Genomic DNA, 16,793 nt, shown 5'->3' with positions numbered 1-16,793 from the left:
TATGGAAGTTTTTATGGATGACTTTAGTGTCTATGGTGATTCATTTGACCTTTTCTTGGATAGTTTAGCTAGAGTATTAGAAAGGTGTACTAGTTCAAACCTTGTACTTAATTTTGAAAAATGTCATTTTATGGTACAACAAGGTATTGTTCTAGGACATGTTGTTTCTAATACAGGTATATATGTTGATCCAGCAAAGGTAGATGTTATTTCTGGTTTATCTTACCCCCTCCTCTATGAGGGAAGTCCGTTTATTTCTTGGGCATGCAGATTTTTACCGCGCAGTTTATCAAGGACTTCAGTAAGGTAGCACTGCCTTTGTCCCATCTGCTGCAAAAGGATGTAGAGTTCGAGTTGAGTGAAGAGTACATGGAGGCATTTGATAAGCTAAAAGTTGCCTTGATCCAAGCTCCTATTGTGAGAGGGCCTAACTGGAGTAGGACATTCGAGATCATGTGTGACGTATCAAACTATGCGGTAGGAGCAGAGCTGGCTCAGCACGAAGGTAAGGACCCATATATTATTGCTTATGCTTCTAAAACTCTAGATGGTGCCCAGTCTAATTATACTACCACTGAAAAAAAATTGTTAGCTATTGCTTTTGCTCTGGATAAATTCCGATCTTATTTACCAGGAACTAAGGTGGTAGTATATTCAGACCATGTAGCCTTGAAATATTTGTTAGCTAAGAAAGAGTCTAAACCAAGGTTAATCCGTTGGATATTGCTATTGCGAGAATTTGACTTAGAAATCAAAGATAGGAGTGGTTCCCAAAATTTAGTGGCGTACCACTTGAGTCACCTTGAACACATTAAAAGTGATTCCACTCCTATCAATGATGCATTTTCACTTGATAGCTTGCAAGCAATATCTGAAGTGGTTCCTTGGTATGCACCTATAGCTAATTATTTGGTTAGTCGTACCTTTCCTCCCAATTTTACTAAGCATCAAAAGGACAAGCTTAAAAGTGAGTCCAAGTATTATATATGGGATGACCCATATTTGTGGAGATGTGGTGCTAACCAAATAATTAGAAGGTGTGTACCACAATCCGAATTCCAGTCAATTTTGGAGGCCTGCCACTCTTCTGAGAGTGGTGGACATTTTGGTCCTCAAAGAACTGCTAGAAAAATTTTTAGACTGTGGATTTTGGTGGCCCACACTTTTTAAGGATGCTAGTATTTTCTGTGACTCTTGCCCCCAATGCCAAAGGTTTGGAAATATATCCAAGAGGGATGAGATGTCCCCAACAACTTATGTTATTTTGTGAGATTTTTTATGTTTGGGGTATTGATTTCATGGGTCCATTTCTAAATTCCAATGGTTTCTTATACATTTTATTAGCTGTTGATTGTGTTTCTAAATTGGTGGAAGTAATTTCTACCCGTACTGATGATGCTAACCTTGTTATCTCTTTTGTTAGGAATAATATAATTTGTCGCTTTGGATCACCACGAGTAATCGTGAGTGATCAAGGCTCTCATTTATGTAACCGGAGAATGACAGGACTGTTAATAAAAAAAGGCATCATTCACAAGGTGGCGACAGCTTACCATCCCCAGACTAATGGACAAGCCAAGGTGTCCAATAGGGAGATCAAGCACATCCTAGAGAAGATCGTAAAGCCTCATCGGAATGATTGGAGTGTTAGACTTGCAGATGCGCTATGGGCTTATCGGACTGCATATAAGACACTCATCGGAATGAGTCCATGCTGCCTCGTCTACGAAAAGGCTTGTCACCTTCCGGTGGAGGTGGAACACAATGCATACTGGGCGGTGAAGGAATGCAACTTAGGATTAGGGGGAGCTGGAAGTGAAAGGAAGCTGCAACTACAGGAATTGGAGTGCCTTCAACTAGAAGCATATGAGAACTCGAGGCTCTACAAGGAAAAGGTGAAGGCAGTGCATGACAAGAACATCAAGAGAAGAGAGTTTAGAGCTGAGGATTTAATCTTCCTCTATAACCCAAGGTTGAGACTAATGCCAGGCAAGTTGAGATCAAGGTGGGAAGGACCCTATATAGTGGAAAAGGTTGAGTCATATGGAGTCTTCCGCCTGAGTCACCCCTCAAGCCCCACCTTCAAAGTCAATGGCCACCGGTTGAAGCTATATCATGGTGAGAAGATGAAGAACAACAAGGAACTGGCGATTTTCCTCTTGAAGGATCCAGCACAAGAAGAGGATTGAGCTTATAGACTATCCAAATTAAGGACGTTAAAGAAAAGTGCTAGGTGGGAGGCAACCCACCATGGTATGATCTTCTATTTTTATTAGTTCTATTTTATTTATATCAATGTTAATTTCCAGTTTTTCATGGTTACTTTTATTTTTATATTAAAAAAAAGCCCTACCACGCGTGCGCATGCCTGACGCGCACGCGTGAGATCACGGACAGGCATCATGCTAAAATGGTGCTTGAATAACGCGTCCGCACGGTCAAACAGAAAGTTGTGCTAGGGCCGTGTAGAAAAGGGGCCTAGGGAGCGGGCACAAGTCGCGCGTACGCATCGACGTCCATTCACCAATTGTGCCTTATTTGTGCTGGGACCATGCCATTACACTACCTGGACAGAAAGTTGTGCCAGGCTTGTGCTGGAGGGTTGCTGGGAGCGCGATGCTGCCCACGCGTACGCGTCGCCCCGCCCATGAAAATCATGCTAAAACGAGGCTGACATGGGGCTCTCGCATGACTCGAACAGAGAGTTCTACCGAGCCCATACGGGTATTATGCAAAATGCACAACTCAACTCCACGCGTACGCGTGCTTGACGCGTACGCGTCACTTTCATTTTTCGCGACCCATGCATACGCATGGGCGATGCTTACGCATCGATATTCGTTTTTGAATCCTAATAATGCAGACCTAGTCTTTGCCGTTTTCCCCCTCCCATTTTATTTGTCTTTCATTTCCTTATTTCCCCCTCCATTCTTTCTTTGTTCTCTCTTCTCCCCTACTCACTACTCTTCCTTCCCTTTCTCCGGCGGACCTCCACCGGCGACCACCGCTCTCCGGTGACCTTCTTCTCCTCTCCCTATTATCCCTCTTCTTACTCTATTTCTTCTCTATCACTTCCACTTACCATTATTCCTTCTTGCCTTTAAGGTTTCATTCTTATGTCATTATCTTCTATATTTTTATTTAATTTTGTTACATTTAATTCAGTTATTGTTCTTTTTGTTGCTCTTTAAATTTTATTTCTTACTTAATATTAGTTATTTTCTCATCAATTTATAGATGTTTGTAATTGGTGTTGAAACATTATTCCATTTATAAATTCATTGGATTGATTGGTGCTACTTGTCTATGGGATATAATTTTTCTGTCTATTTAATGATGTTATATATTGGTGGTATATGTTGGTGTTCTTAACTTGCTTGTTAAATTATACAATGCACACCACATGTTTGTGAAAAAGTTTTAATGAACCCCTATTTTAACTTTGCTTATATTTTGTATTCTTTACCACTTTTTCACAACACTTATGATTGGGACCCCGTCCTTAAGGTAATTGCTAAGCCCGGTAGCGTCTGGACTTATGGGCAGAGCCAGATTAACCCAAAGGGGCTTTCAGCTAATGATTTGATGGATGAGGCTCATATATGGCAACAGATCATGTCCCACTATGTCTGGCCGAGCACTCATGACTCCTTTATCACTGGGGATATGGCCATGCTTGTATTCCCTTCCCAGCCTTAGTTACGGTACTAGCATCTGCAGCTAGCATTCCGCACAAAATAGATGATGTAAAGAGTACAATTCCTTCAGCAGATGAACTGGTCCCCCATAGGAAGTGGATCATCCCACAACTACCACCCAAGAGCCAAAATGACAAACCTTCTTTGGAAGCCCCATCATCTTCCGCACCACCACCATTAACACCCCATGCACCACCACCATCCAACACCCAGTTGCTACTTGAGATCCTGGAGAGGTTGGACTGACACGGCCGGTGGATGGAACAGATTGAGCGCTGCAATAAGTGCCGATACAACTGCCTAAATGAGCTCATTATTTCTCCACACCCACCTCCGGAGGAACCCGATACTTCAGACTCTACTTCCAGTGATGGCATTGCACGTGATTGAGCTATGGACACGGATGTGCTCCTGTCCACACATCATTTGGCCATTAGAAGTGGCGATCATGGGCACACTTTGTAGATCACTGATGGCACGGAGGACCGTGCAGAGCTTTAAGTGTGGGGAGATCCATAACTGACTTCCAAAGGTAACATTTCTCTCTCTCAACACCAATATTTTATTTTTCTTCTGTTAGATAAGATAACTTGTATGAGTAGTAGTTGTTTGCATTTAGGCGCTACTTGGTTGAGTGATAAATTCTTTTTCAAGACACTATTTTATGGCATTTCACTAATTTGAATCAAATATTTTTTGCTAAACTTGTTTGAAGAAATTTAATTTGGAACATGGTTTTAGAGCTCGAACACACAAAATCTGTGAGATTTTGAGCCTACTTGATTGGTTGCATTTTATCAACCAATATTTTATTTTGGAGTGTGTTGTTCTCTCTAAAATTGTGATCTATATCTTGCTTGATTCTATATTTTCATGGTTTAATGTATGTATGCACGTGAAGAGAAGAACTTTTGCGTGGTCTAAGAATCTTTACAATTTGGTACTCGTTGCAAGTATAGCTCCTAAACCAATAGAAGTTCTTTCTTACAAACATTTTGGTTGTCACAAGTAACAAACCCTTTTAAAATTGATAACCGAGTATTCAAACCTCGAGTCGTCTTCTCAAGGAATTGCAGGGAGGTATGTTCTTATTATTAGTTATGGATTTTGTAAATTGGGGTTTTGAAAGTAATGAACAAGTGAATTAAATGACAAATAAAATAAATAATTAACTATAAAATAAACTCTTGGCAAGATATGAAAATTCGGAAGTCCTATCCTAGTTACTCCTATGAGAATAGAAGTTAACCCCACTTAGTTAACCTTTGCGTAAGCAAGGGAAAGTCAAGTGAACTAATTGGTTAGATTTCCGAAGTCCTAGCCAACTCCTAAGGACAGACCAGAGTTAGTGGAATTCCAATTAATTAGCCGACATAACAATCAATCATGAATAGTTGCTAACTCAAGAGCTTCCAATTAATCAATTAAAGCCAATAATATGAAAAGCTAAATAAGAATCTTAGATCTGAAATACCTCAAAATCATAAATTAATAAAGATATCACATGTAACATGGGCAGTTGTAGCCAAATAAAGAAGTTGAGTTGAACATAGAAATCCATAAACTAAATTGAGGAAATAAATGAAAAAAACGTTGAACCTGTAATTGAAGAAGATGAAAATATTCCTAAATCCTTTAAGAGGAATCCTAATCCTAAATCCTAAAAGAGAGAGGAGAGAACTCTCCCTCAAAACTACATCTAAATCATGAAAAGTAACTAATTGGCGAGCTCTCTTTGAATGGATGCATTTCCCCACTTTATAACCTCTAATCTGTGCTTTCTAGACTTGGATTTGGGCCAAAAAGGGCTTCAGAAATCGCTGGGAGCATTTTCTGTAATTTCTGGTGCGTGGCCTCTGTCGCGCGTCCGCGTGGGTCACGCGGTCGCGTCATCTGGAGTTTTTCATGTCACGCATTCGGTTCGATCATGCGTCCACATAATTTATGTTCTGCTTAAGGCGCGTGGCCGCGTGGGTCACGCGGTCGTGTCACTCTCCTTTCGCGCTGGGCATGCGGCCGCGTCGTCCATGCGTTCGCGTCGCTGCCAGTTTCTTCAAAAACTCCATTTTGTGCTTTCCTTCCATCTTTGTATGTTTCCTTTCCATCCTTTAAGTCATTCCTGCCCTAGAAGTTCTGCAACTATTCAACACACAAATCACGGCATCGAATGTTAATAAAGGATGATTGAAATAATTACTTTTAAAGCATAGAAAACACATGTTTCACATATATCACATAATAAGGAAGGGAAAGCAAAACTATGCAATTATCATGAATAAGTAGGTGAAGGGTTGAATAAATCACTTAAATTGAGCACAATATATATCATAAAATATGGGTTTATCAACCTCCCCATACTTAAACAATAGCATGACCTCATGCTAAATCCAAGAGAAAAGACGTGGAGAGGAATGATAGAGAGTATGCAATACAACCTATCTATGTGAATGCAACTACATGCAAAATGTTTCTACCTACTTGGTTAAAAAGCAAATAAATCTTTCAAGAACAAATATGAACTGGATTTCACTAATTCAAATCACAAAATACAATACAAATAACTTGCAAGAAGAAGATAGCTCATGAAAGCAGGGAACATAGAATTAAGCACTGAACCCTTACTGGTAGTGTATATCACTCTAGCTCTCAAGTGTCTAGGGTCAATTCTCTCAATTCTCTACTAATCTTACTTTCTATAGCTTGCTCTTCATCTAACAATCAACAAAAATTTAATGCACCAATACACAAATCAAGAGGTCTTTTAAGGGTTGTAATGGGGTTAGGGTCAAGGTAGGATTGTATTTGGTCAAGTGACTAAAATCTGAATCCTTAATTAACATAAACTTTTTCCACCTAACTTAAGACAATCCATACAATACATGATCTAACTTCCCATTAACTGTGTTTTCCACAGATTCATGCATCCTAAATTTGAGTTCAGTACATATGCATTGATACCAACACTTATTTTGGGGCATTTTGTCCCCTTTTATTATTTGTTTTTTTCTTTTCTTTTTCACTTTTTTCTTTTTATTTTTCTCTTCTTTTTATTTTATTATTTTTCTTTTATTTTTCTGAATGCATATGATTAAAGTATTGAATGCAATAATATGTGCTCAACTATTATTTTGCACATTTTCACTAAAATATACAACACCCAATTACTCAAACCAAATATTTTCAAATCCAACTTCCCCACACTTAAATCATGAGCACGTTTACTAGTCTAAGCTAATCAAGGATTCAAATTAAGGACATTATTGTTTTCCGCTTAGAGTTAGTAATGAGCTAAAGTAAAGAACAAATGGGTAAAATAGGCTCAAATTGGTTTGCAAAGGATAATGGAAGGGTAAGGCCATATGGGTATGTAAACTTAGTGAAACAAGGCCTCAATCATATAAGTGCATGCATACATCAAAGTTCAAACAAATGGAAATATAGAATTAAGCAAGATAAAGATTACAATTTTAGAGAGAATAACACACAAAAATAAAATATATTGGTTGATAAAATGCAACCAATCAAATAGGCTAAAAATTTCACTGGTTTTGTGTGTTCGAGCTCTAAACTATGTTCCAAAATAATATTTCTTCATACAAGTTTTTTTCAAAAAGTTTTTAATTTAAATTAGTGAAATACTATAAAAAGTTTCTTGAAAAAGAAAATATTATTTCAACCAAGTGGTAAAATATGCACAAAATCAAACAAACATGCAATCGAACATGCAAATGCAACAATGAAAAACAAAAATTGGTGTTGAGAAGGGACTAACTAACCCGTGAGATCGGTATCGACCTCCCCACACTTAAAGATTGCACCGTCCTCGGTGCATGCAAAGATGTGCAGGTGGACGGGGGTTGTGGTTCCTCAGCTGGTGCTCGTTGTAGAGTCTTTCTCTTTACCCTTCCTGGTGGCCATCCTGAAAAGGGAGAAGAGAAAGAAACATGAAGTCAAAGGTATAGAGCAAAGGAGAGGGCAGTACGAGTAACAATCATGCCAAAAAGAAGAATGTCATTAACACATGGTCGCGACTCCATGAAATTAGGACAACAATGGAAACAGGACATGATAAATTGAGGCAAATAAATGCAAGATGTTTATTGGCATGCTGGCAAAGGCATGAGTAGCGTAAATCAAGCATTAAAAGCCTTAATGTATTATAGTCGTGAGAAAATAACAATAACGTTTGTATTGACAATTATATTTAATTAGTAAAATATTGAAAAGGGTTTTGTGAAAAGCAGGCATTAGAGTAGAAGGATAGAATAATTAAGAATGCACAATGCCATATGGGCTTTTTTCACAAATACGAAGCATGCATATTAAATAAGGTATGGAAGGTATTAAATTGAACATGTAAGCACCCTAAAAAAATAATATATAATTGTCAAGCAATTTCTTAACAATCCACGAGTAAAATAATGACCCAAATTAATTTTTCAACACCAATGAAGATAATGCAATGAATGAAAGTATGCAAATAAATTGAATGAAATAGAATGGAAGTGAAGAGAGATGAGAAGTGAAAGAGATGATGAAGAAGAAGAAAGTAAAAAAAGGAGGAAGAAATAAGAAAAGATAGAAGAGATTAGGATTAGAGAAGAAAAAATAAGATAATTGGCGCTAATCTGGATAAGTTGTGCGGCGCAGGTGACGCGAGTGCGTAAGGCACGTGGTCGCGTTGGTTGCGCTTTGATGAAGTGACGCGAACGCCTGTGGCACGCGGACGCGTGACTCGATTTGTGCTGGTGGCGCGAGTGCAGCCTCACGTTCGTACAACTCTCTGTTTAAATGCATTTTGCCAAAAATCTGGGTGACGCAGTCGCGTGGAGGATGCGATCGCGTGGATGGCCTATTTTGAAAAAAGACGCGAACGCATGCCCTTGTGCTTCCAGCACGAGTCCAGCCACGTTCCAGCTCAACTTTCGGCCATACACCCTTTTTACGTCGATTTTGAGGCACGCGTTCGCGTGGGTGACGCGGACGCATGGGAGGCGTTTTTTCCACATGACGCGGACACGTCAGTGACGCGGTCGCGTGGACCAATTTGTGCCAAAGGCACGCCTCCAGCCACGCTTTCGCGTGACTCTCTGTTCAATTTGTTTTCTTCCCAATGCACCTATGACGCGGACGCGTCGCATGCGTGTGTTTTTTTTTTATGTAGTTTGTAGAATGCAAAATGTAATGAATGTTATGCAGAAATTCCAGGTTCAAACAAAATTCGAAAACAAAGCAAAATGGAAAGGGAACGATCATACCATGGTGGGTTGTCTCCTACCTAGCACTTTTAGTTAAAGTCTTTAAGTTGGACATTTGATGAGCTTCCTGTCATGTTGGCTTATGCTTGTACTGATCTAGGAATCTCTACCAATGTTTGGAATTCCAACAGCCTCCGGGGTCCCAAACGAGGCATGTAAAGCCCTTAGGTGAGTTCAAACAGGCTTCAAGGCTCCCGGGGTGTTGAATGTCAGAACAGACTCCAGGATCCCAAACTTTTCTTCTACATCCGTCTTTGTCTTGATCTACATTTTTTTAGCCGGGTGGTGAGTAGTCTGAATTCTCACTGCAGTGACCAAACAGCTTTCGAGATCTTTTCAATTGAGCTTGACACCAATCCTTGCACCTTAAATTGAAGTGCGAAGCCTCATTGAGTCTTGCATACCAGCGGTGAGTGCGAGTCATTTCCGTTTGCTCTTAAAGACGCAAAGAGCTCTAAGCTGGCCATCTGTTTCAAGTAAACCATATTCAAGTGGAAAAGTAAAGATAAAAGCTAAGGATTTTACCCACTTGAGGTTTGTGTTGGGTGGTAGTGGCCTTGGGTAGGTATTTCCAGTGGATCTGTAAGCTCTACTCCCTTGTGGTCTTCAGTGAATTCCTCCACTTCTTTGCAAATTTTTTTCATGTCAACCATGTCTTGATCAAAGTCACAGATATCTTCCTCATCACTGGAGTCATAAATTGGAGGGTGAGAAAAGTCGACCTCTGCATCATCTTCGTATTCACTTGGGGAAGATTCTTCTTTCTCAAAGAATTCACTTGCGGATGCAAGTTCATTACTAAGAGAACTCGACTTGTGATTATCATCATCAAGGAACTTGCGTCTTGGGTTATTCCGTCCAGTTCTTCATAGGATATCTGCATTGGAGGCTGTGCAACATCCTCTTTAGCGTCAATTGTAACATCCTTGACGGAGTTTTCCATGACTCTGTGTTCCCGTGGAGGTTCATCATCTCCTAAATCTTCAACCAACTCTTCTTCTTTTACAATGACAGCGTCCTCTACTTGTTCCAGTACGAAGTTATGCTCTATGCTGTCTACTGGAGTTTCTAGTGTCTTCTTCGTGCTGCGTTATTCATTAGATTCTCCACATGAAGCCATGGGAGTCTGTTGAGTGTCTGAACATCTGGAAGATAATTGACTTATTGCTTGCTCCAGTTGATGAAGGGTTGCATTAAATTATTTTACTGATTCTTCGAGGCAAACCTGTGATTCTTGGCTTGATGGATATGGACATGGTGCATAGGTGTGTGGTGGTTCTTGGGAATAGTTGGATTGGCGTTGGGGTGGATAAGGATCATGTGGTAGTGAATCGTAAAAAGAAGCTTGTGAGCGTGGTGGTTTGAAGTTATGTCGAGAGGATCGTCTCTGAGCATAGGGTGGGGCTTGTTGGTAGTTACAAGGTGGTCCACCAAATCTATCAGTTGGGCATGCATTGTAGAATGGTCTTTATCCATGATATCTAGGATGATGTTATTGCCTAAAGGGGTGATCAGATCCTCGTGGTTCCATCCATCTTTGATTGCTTAGACCTTGATGCATAGTCCTGTTATAGCTTCCATTCCTTGCAACAAAATTAGAACCAAACTCAAAGCGAGAGGGGTGAGAATTCATAGTAGCAGGAGAAAATAGAAACAAAAACTAACAAAAAGAAAATATTTTGAAAAAGATAAGATTTTGAAAAAGATAAGATAGAAATTTGAAAAAAAGATATAATTTTTGAAAAAAAAAAGGATAAGATAAGATTTTGAAAAAGATCTGATTTTTTTTAAAAAATTTGAATTTTGAAATTTAAAACTAAGATAAGATAAGATAAAAAATTTTAAAATAAAAATCTAAAATTTTTTTTTGAAAAATATTTACAATAACCAATAATAAGGCACACGTTTGCAATTCCCCGGCAACGGCGCCATTTTGAAGAGAAAAACTTTTGCGTGGTCTAAGAATCTTTACAATTTGGTACTCGTTGCAAGTATAGCTCCTAAACTAACAGAAGTTCTTTCTTACAAATGTTTTGGTTGTCACAAGTAACAAACCCTTTTAAAATTGATAACCGAGTATTCAAATCTCGGGTCGTCTTCTCAAGGAATTGCAAGGAGGTATGTTCTTATTATTGGTTATGGGTTTTGTAAATTGGGGTTTTGAAAGTGAGGAACAAGTAAATTAAATGACAAATAAAATAAATAATTAACTATAAAATAAACTCTTGGCAAGATATGAAAATTCGGAAGTTCTATCCTAGTTACTCCTATGAGAATGGAAGTTAACCCCACTTAGTTAACCTTTGCGTAAGCAAGGGAAAGTCAAGTGAACCAATTGGTTAGATTTCCCAAGTCCTAGCCAACTCCTAAGGACAGACTAGAGTTAGTGAAATTCCAATTAATTAGCCGACATAACAATCAATCATGAATAGTTGATAACTCAAGAGCTTCCAGTTAATCAATTAAAGCCAATAATATGAAAAGCTAAATAAGAATCTTAGATCTGAAATACCTCAAAATCATAAATTAATAAAGATATCACATGTAACATGGGCAGTTGTAGCCAAATAAAGAAGTTGAGTTGAACATAGAAATCCATAAACTAAATTGAGGAAATAAATGAAAGGAACATTGAACCTGTAATTGAAGAAGATGAAAATATTCCTAAATCCTTTAAGAGAAATCCTAATCCTAAATCCTAAAAGAGAGAGGAGAGAACCTCTCCCTCAAAACTACATCTAAATCATGAAAAGTAACTAATTGGCGAGCTCTCTTTGAATGGATGCATTCTCCCACTATATAACCTCTAATCTGTGCTTTCTGGACGTGGATTTGGGCCAAAAAGGGCTTCAGAAATCGCTGGGAGCGTTTTCTGTAATTTCTGGTGTGTGGCCTCTGTCGCGCGTCCGCGTGCGTCACGCGGTCACGTCATCTGGAGTTTTCCGTGTCACGCGTTCGCTTCGATCATGCGTCCGCATAATTTGTGTTCTGCTTAAGGCGCGCGGCCGCGTGGGTCACGCGGTCGTGTCACTCTCCTTTCACGCTGGGCATGCAGCCGTGGTGCACGAAATTGTGATCATCAATGGCGCCATCAACATGGTACGCTCAATTGCAATCTCAACTCTTTATCACAACTTCGCACAACTAACCAGCAAGTGTACTGGGTCGTCCAAGTAATAAACCTTACGCGAGTAAGGGTCGATCCCACAGAGATTGTTGGTATGAAGCAAGCTATGGTCACCTTGTAAATCTTAGTCAGGCAAACTCAAATGGTTATGGATGATATATAAATAAAGCATAAAGATAAAGATAGAGATACTTATGCAATTCATTGGTGGGAATTTCAGATAAGCGTATGAAGATGCTTTGTCCCTTCCGTCTCTCTGCTTTTCCTACTGCCTTCATCCAATCCTTCTTACTCCTTTCCATGGCAAGCTGTATGTAGGGTTTCACCGTTGTCAGTGGCTACCTCCCATCCTCTCAATGAAAATGTTCAACGCACCCTGTCACGGCACGGCTATTCAGCTGTCGGTTCTCGATCATGTCGGAATAGAATCCAGTGATTCTTTTGCGTCTGTCACTAACGCCCCACAATCGCGAGTTTGAAGCTCGTCACAGTCATTCAATCATTGAATCCTACTCAGAATACCACAGACAAGGTTTAGACCTTCCGGATTTTCTTGAATGCCGCCATAAGTTCTAGCTTATACCACGAAGATTCCGATCAAGGAATCCAAGAGATAAACATTCAAGCCTTGTTTGCTTGTAGAACAGAAGTGGTTGTCAGGCACTCGTTCATAAGTGAGAATGATGATGAGTGTCACATAATCATCACATTCATCATGTTCTTGGGTGCAAATGAATATCTTAGAACAAGAACAAGCCGAATTGAATAGAAGAACAATAGTAATTGCATTAATACTCGAGGTACAGTAGAGCTCCACACCTTAATCTATGGTGTGTAGAAACTCCACCGATGAAAATACATAAGAATAAGGTCTAGGCATGGCCGAGAGGCCAGCCCCCAATAATCTAAGAACTAGACGTCCAAAGATGATCTAGAGATCTAAAGTGATCAAAAGATTCCAGTGATCAAAAGATGAAAATACAACAGTAAAAGGTCCTATTTGTAGAGAACTAGTAGCCTAGGGTTTACAAAGATGAGTAAATTACATAAAAATCCACTTTCGGGCCCACTTGGTGTGTGCTTGGGCTGAGCATTGAAGAATTTTCGTGTAGAGACTCTTCTTGGAGTTAAACGCCAGCTTTTGTGCCAGTTTGGGCGTTTAACTCCCATTCTTGTGCCAGTTCCGGCGTTTAACGCTGGGCAGTTTTGAGCTGATTTGGAACGCCGGTTTGGGCTATCAAATCTCGGGCAAAGTATAGACTATTATATATTGCTGGAAAGCCCAGAATGTCTACTTTCCAACGCTGTTGAGAGCGCGCTAATTGGGCTTCTGAAGCTCCAGAAAATCCACTTCGAGTGCAGGGAGGTCAGAATCCAACAGCATCTGCAGTCCTTTTCAGCCTCTGAATCAGATTTTTGCTCAGGTCCCTCAATTTCAGCCAGAAAATACCTGAAATCACAGAAAAACACACAAACTCATAGTAAAATCCAGAAAAGTGAATTTTAACTAAAAACTAATAAAAATATACTAAAAACTAACTAAAACATACTAAAAACTTACTAAAAACAATGCCAAAAAGCGTATAAATTATCCGCTCATCACAACACCAAACTTAAATTGTTGCTTGTCCCCAAGCAACTGAAAATCAAATAAGATAAAAAGAAGAGAATATGCAATGAACTCCAAAAACATCTATGAAGATCAGTATTAATTAGATGAGCGGGGCTTTAGCTTTTTGCCTCTGAATAGTTTTGGCATCTCACTCTATCCTTTGAAATTCAGAATGATTGGCTTCTATAGGAACTCAGAATCCAGATAGTGTTATTGATTCTCCTAGTTAAGTATGATGATTCTTGAACACAGCTACTTTATGAGTCTTGGTCGTGGCCCAAAGCACTCTGTCTTCCAGTATTACCACCGGATACAAACATGCCACAGACACATAACTGGGTGAACCTTTTCAGATTGTGACTCAGCTTTGCTAGAGTCCCCAATTAGAGGTGTCCAGGGTTCTTAAGCACACTCTTTTTGCTTTGGATCACAACTTTATTTTTTTCTTTTCTCTCTCTCTCTTTTTTTTTTGTATTTCTCTTTTTTTTTTGTATTCACTGCTTTTTCTTGCTTCAAGAATCATTTTTATGATTTTTCAGATCCTCAGTAACATGTCTCCTTTTTCATCATTCTTTCAAGAGCCAACATTCATGAACAACAAATTCAAAAGACATATGCACTGTTTAAGCATACATTCAGAAATCTAAAGTATTGCCACCACATCAAAGTAATCAATCTGTTATAAAATTCAAAATTCATGCAATTCTTCTCTTTTTCAATTAAGAACATTTTTCATTTAAGAGAGGTGATGAATTCATAGAACATTCATAACTTTAAGGCATAGACACTAAGACACTAATGATCACAAGACACAAACATAGATAAACATAAGCATGATTTTTTCGAAAAACAGAAAAATAAAGAACAAGGAAATTAAAGAACGGGTCCACCTTAGTGATGGCGGCTTGTTCTTCCTCTTGAAGATCTTATGGAGCGCTTGAGCTCCTCAATGTCTCTTCCTTGCCTTTGTTGCTCCTCTCTCATGATTCTTTGATCTTCTTTAATTTCATGGAGGAGAATGGAATGTTCTTGGTTCTCCACCCTTAGTTGTCCCATGTTGGAACTCAATTCTCCTAGGGAGGTGTTCAGTTGCTCCCAATAGTTTTGTGGAGGAAAGTGCATCCCTTGAGGCATCTCAGGGATTTCATGATGAGTGGGATCTCTTGTTTGCTCCATCCTTTTCTTAGTGATGGGCTTGTCCTCATCAATGGGGATGTCTCCCTCAATGTCAATTCCAACTGAATAACAGAGGTGACAAATGAGATGAGGAAAGGCTAACCTTGCCAAGGTAGAGGACTTGTCCGCCACCTTATAAAGTTCTTGGGCTATAACCTCATGAACTTCTACTTCTTCTCCAATCATGATGCTATGAATCATGATGGCCCGGTCTAGAGTAACTTCGGACCGGTTGCTAGTGGGAATGATTGAGCGTTGGATAAACTCCAACCATCCCCTAGCCACGGGCTTGAGGTCATACCTTCTCAGTTGAACCGGCTTCCCTCTTGAATCTCTCTTCCATTGGGCGCCCTCTTCACAGATGTCTATGAGGACTTGGTCCAACCTTTGATCAAAGTTGACCCTTCTAGTGTAAGGGTGTTCATCTCCTTGCATCATGGGCAAGTTGAATGCCAACCTTACTTTTTCCGGACTAAAATCTAAGTATTTCCCCCGAACCATTGTAAGCAAATTCTTTGGGTCCGGGTTCACACTTTGATCATGGTTCTTGGTGATCCATGCATTGGCATAGAACTCTTGAACCATTAAGATTCCGACTTGTTGAATGGGGTTGGTAAGAACTTCCCAACCTCTTCTTCGAATCTCATGTCAGATCTCCAGATATTCACTCTTTTTGAGTTTGAAAGGGACCTCGGGGATCACCTTCTTCAAGGCCACAACTTCATAGAAAGTGGTCTTGATGCACCCTTGAGATGAATCTCTCTATCTCCCATGACTCGGAGGTGAAAGCTTTTGCCTTCCCTTTCCTCTTTCTAGAGGTTTCTCCGGCCTTGGATGCCATAAATGGTTATGGAAAAATAAAAAGCAATGCTTTTACCACACCAAACTTAAAAGGTTTGCTCGTCCTCGAGCAAAAGAAGAAAGAAGAGAGTAGAAGAAGAAGAAATAGAGGAGATGGAAATGGCTTTGTGGTTCGGCCAAAGGGGGAGAAGTAGTGTTTAGGGTGTGTGAAAATGAAGGAGTGAAGATGGGTTTATATAGGGGTGAAGAAAGGGGTAGGGTTCGGCTATGGGAGTGTTTGGGAGGGAAAGTGGTTTGAATTTGAATGGTGAGGTAGGTGGGGTTTTATGAAGGATGGATGTGAGTGGTGAAGAGAATAGTGGGATTTGATAGGTGAGGGGTTTTTGGGGAAGAGGTATTGAGGTGATTGGTGAATGGGTGAAGAAGAGAGAGAGTGGTGGGGTAGGTGGGGATCCTGTGGGTTCCACAGATCCTGAGGTGTCAAGGAAAATTCATCCCTGCACCAAGTGGCGAGCAAAAATGCTCTTTATGCCAATTCTGGCGTTAAACGCCGGGCTGGTGCCCATTTCTGGCGTTAAACGCCCAGAATGGTGCCAGACTGGGCGTTAAACGCCCATTTGCTGCCCTTACTGGTGTTTAAATGCCAGCAGGTTCTTCCTCCAGGGTGTGCTATTTTTCTTTCTGTTTTTCATTCAATTTTTGCTTTTTCAATTGATTTTGTGACTTCTCATGATCATCAACCTACAGAAAATATAAAATAACAAAGGAAAATAGATAATTATAACATTGGGTTGCCTCCCAACAAGCGCTTCTTTAATGTCAGTAGCTTGACAGTGGGCTCTCATGGAGCTTCACAAATGCTCAGAGCAATGTTGGAACCTCCCAACACCAAACTTAGAGTTTGAATGTGGGGGTTCAACACCAAACTTAGAATTTGGTTGTGGCCTCCCAACACCAAACTTAGAGTTTGACTGTGGGGGCTCTGTTTGACTCTGTTTTGAGAGAAGCTCTTCATGCTTCCTCTCCATGGTTACAGAGGGATATCCTTGAGCCTTAAACACAAGGGATTCTTCTTTCACTTGAATGATCAATTCTCCTTTGTCAACATCAATCACAGCCTT

General features: G+C 39.8%; 1 protein-coding gene across 1 annotated transcript; it reads left to right on the top strand.

The window, feature by feature from the left end:
* The first annotated feature begins 1,499 nt into the window (after positions 1-1,499).
* On the top strand, positions 1,500-2,189 carry LOC112743000 (uncharacterized). Its single transcript, XM_025792234.1, has one exon. It carries the CDS (start codon positions 1,500-1,502, stop codon positions 2,187-2,189), a length of 690 nt encoding a protein of 229 aa, XP_025648019.1.
* Positions 2,190-16,793: the final 14,604 nt, after the last annotated feature.

This window comes from Arachis hypogaea, chromosome 14 (assembly GCF_003086295.3).
Source record: "Arachis hypogaea cultivar Tifrunner chromosome 14, arahy.Tifrunner.gnm2.J5K5, whole genome shotgun sequence".
Taxonomy (NCBI): Eukaryota; Viridiplantae; Streptophyta; class Magnoliopsida; order Fabales; family Fabaceae; genus Arachis; species Arachis hypogaea.
Note: the sequence above shows the minus strand (reverse complement) of the source record. Positions and strands in the feature narration are given on the sequence as shown.

What these genes read in the sequence shown, in the direction of transcription:
- LOC112743000 (XM_025792234.1), top strand. Translation starts at nt 1,500, where the DNA reads ATGACAGGACTGTTAATAAAAAAAGGCATCATTCACAAGGTGGCGACA.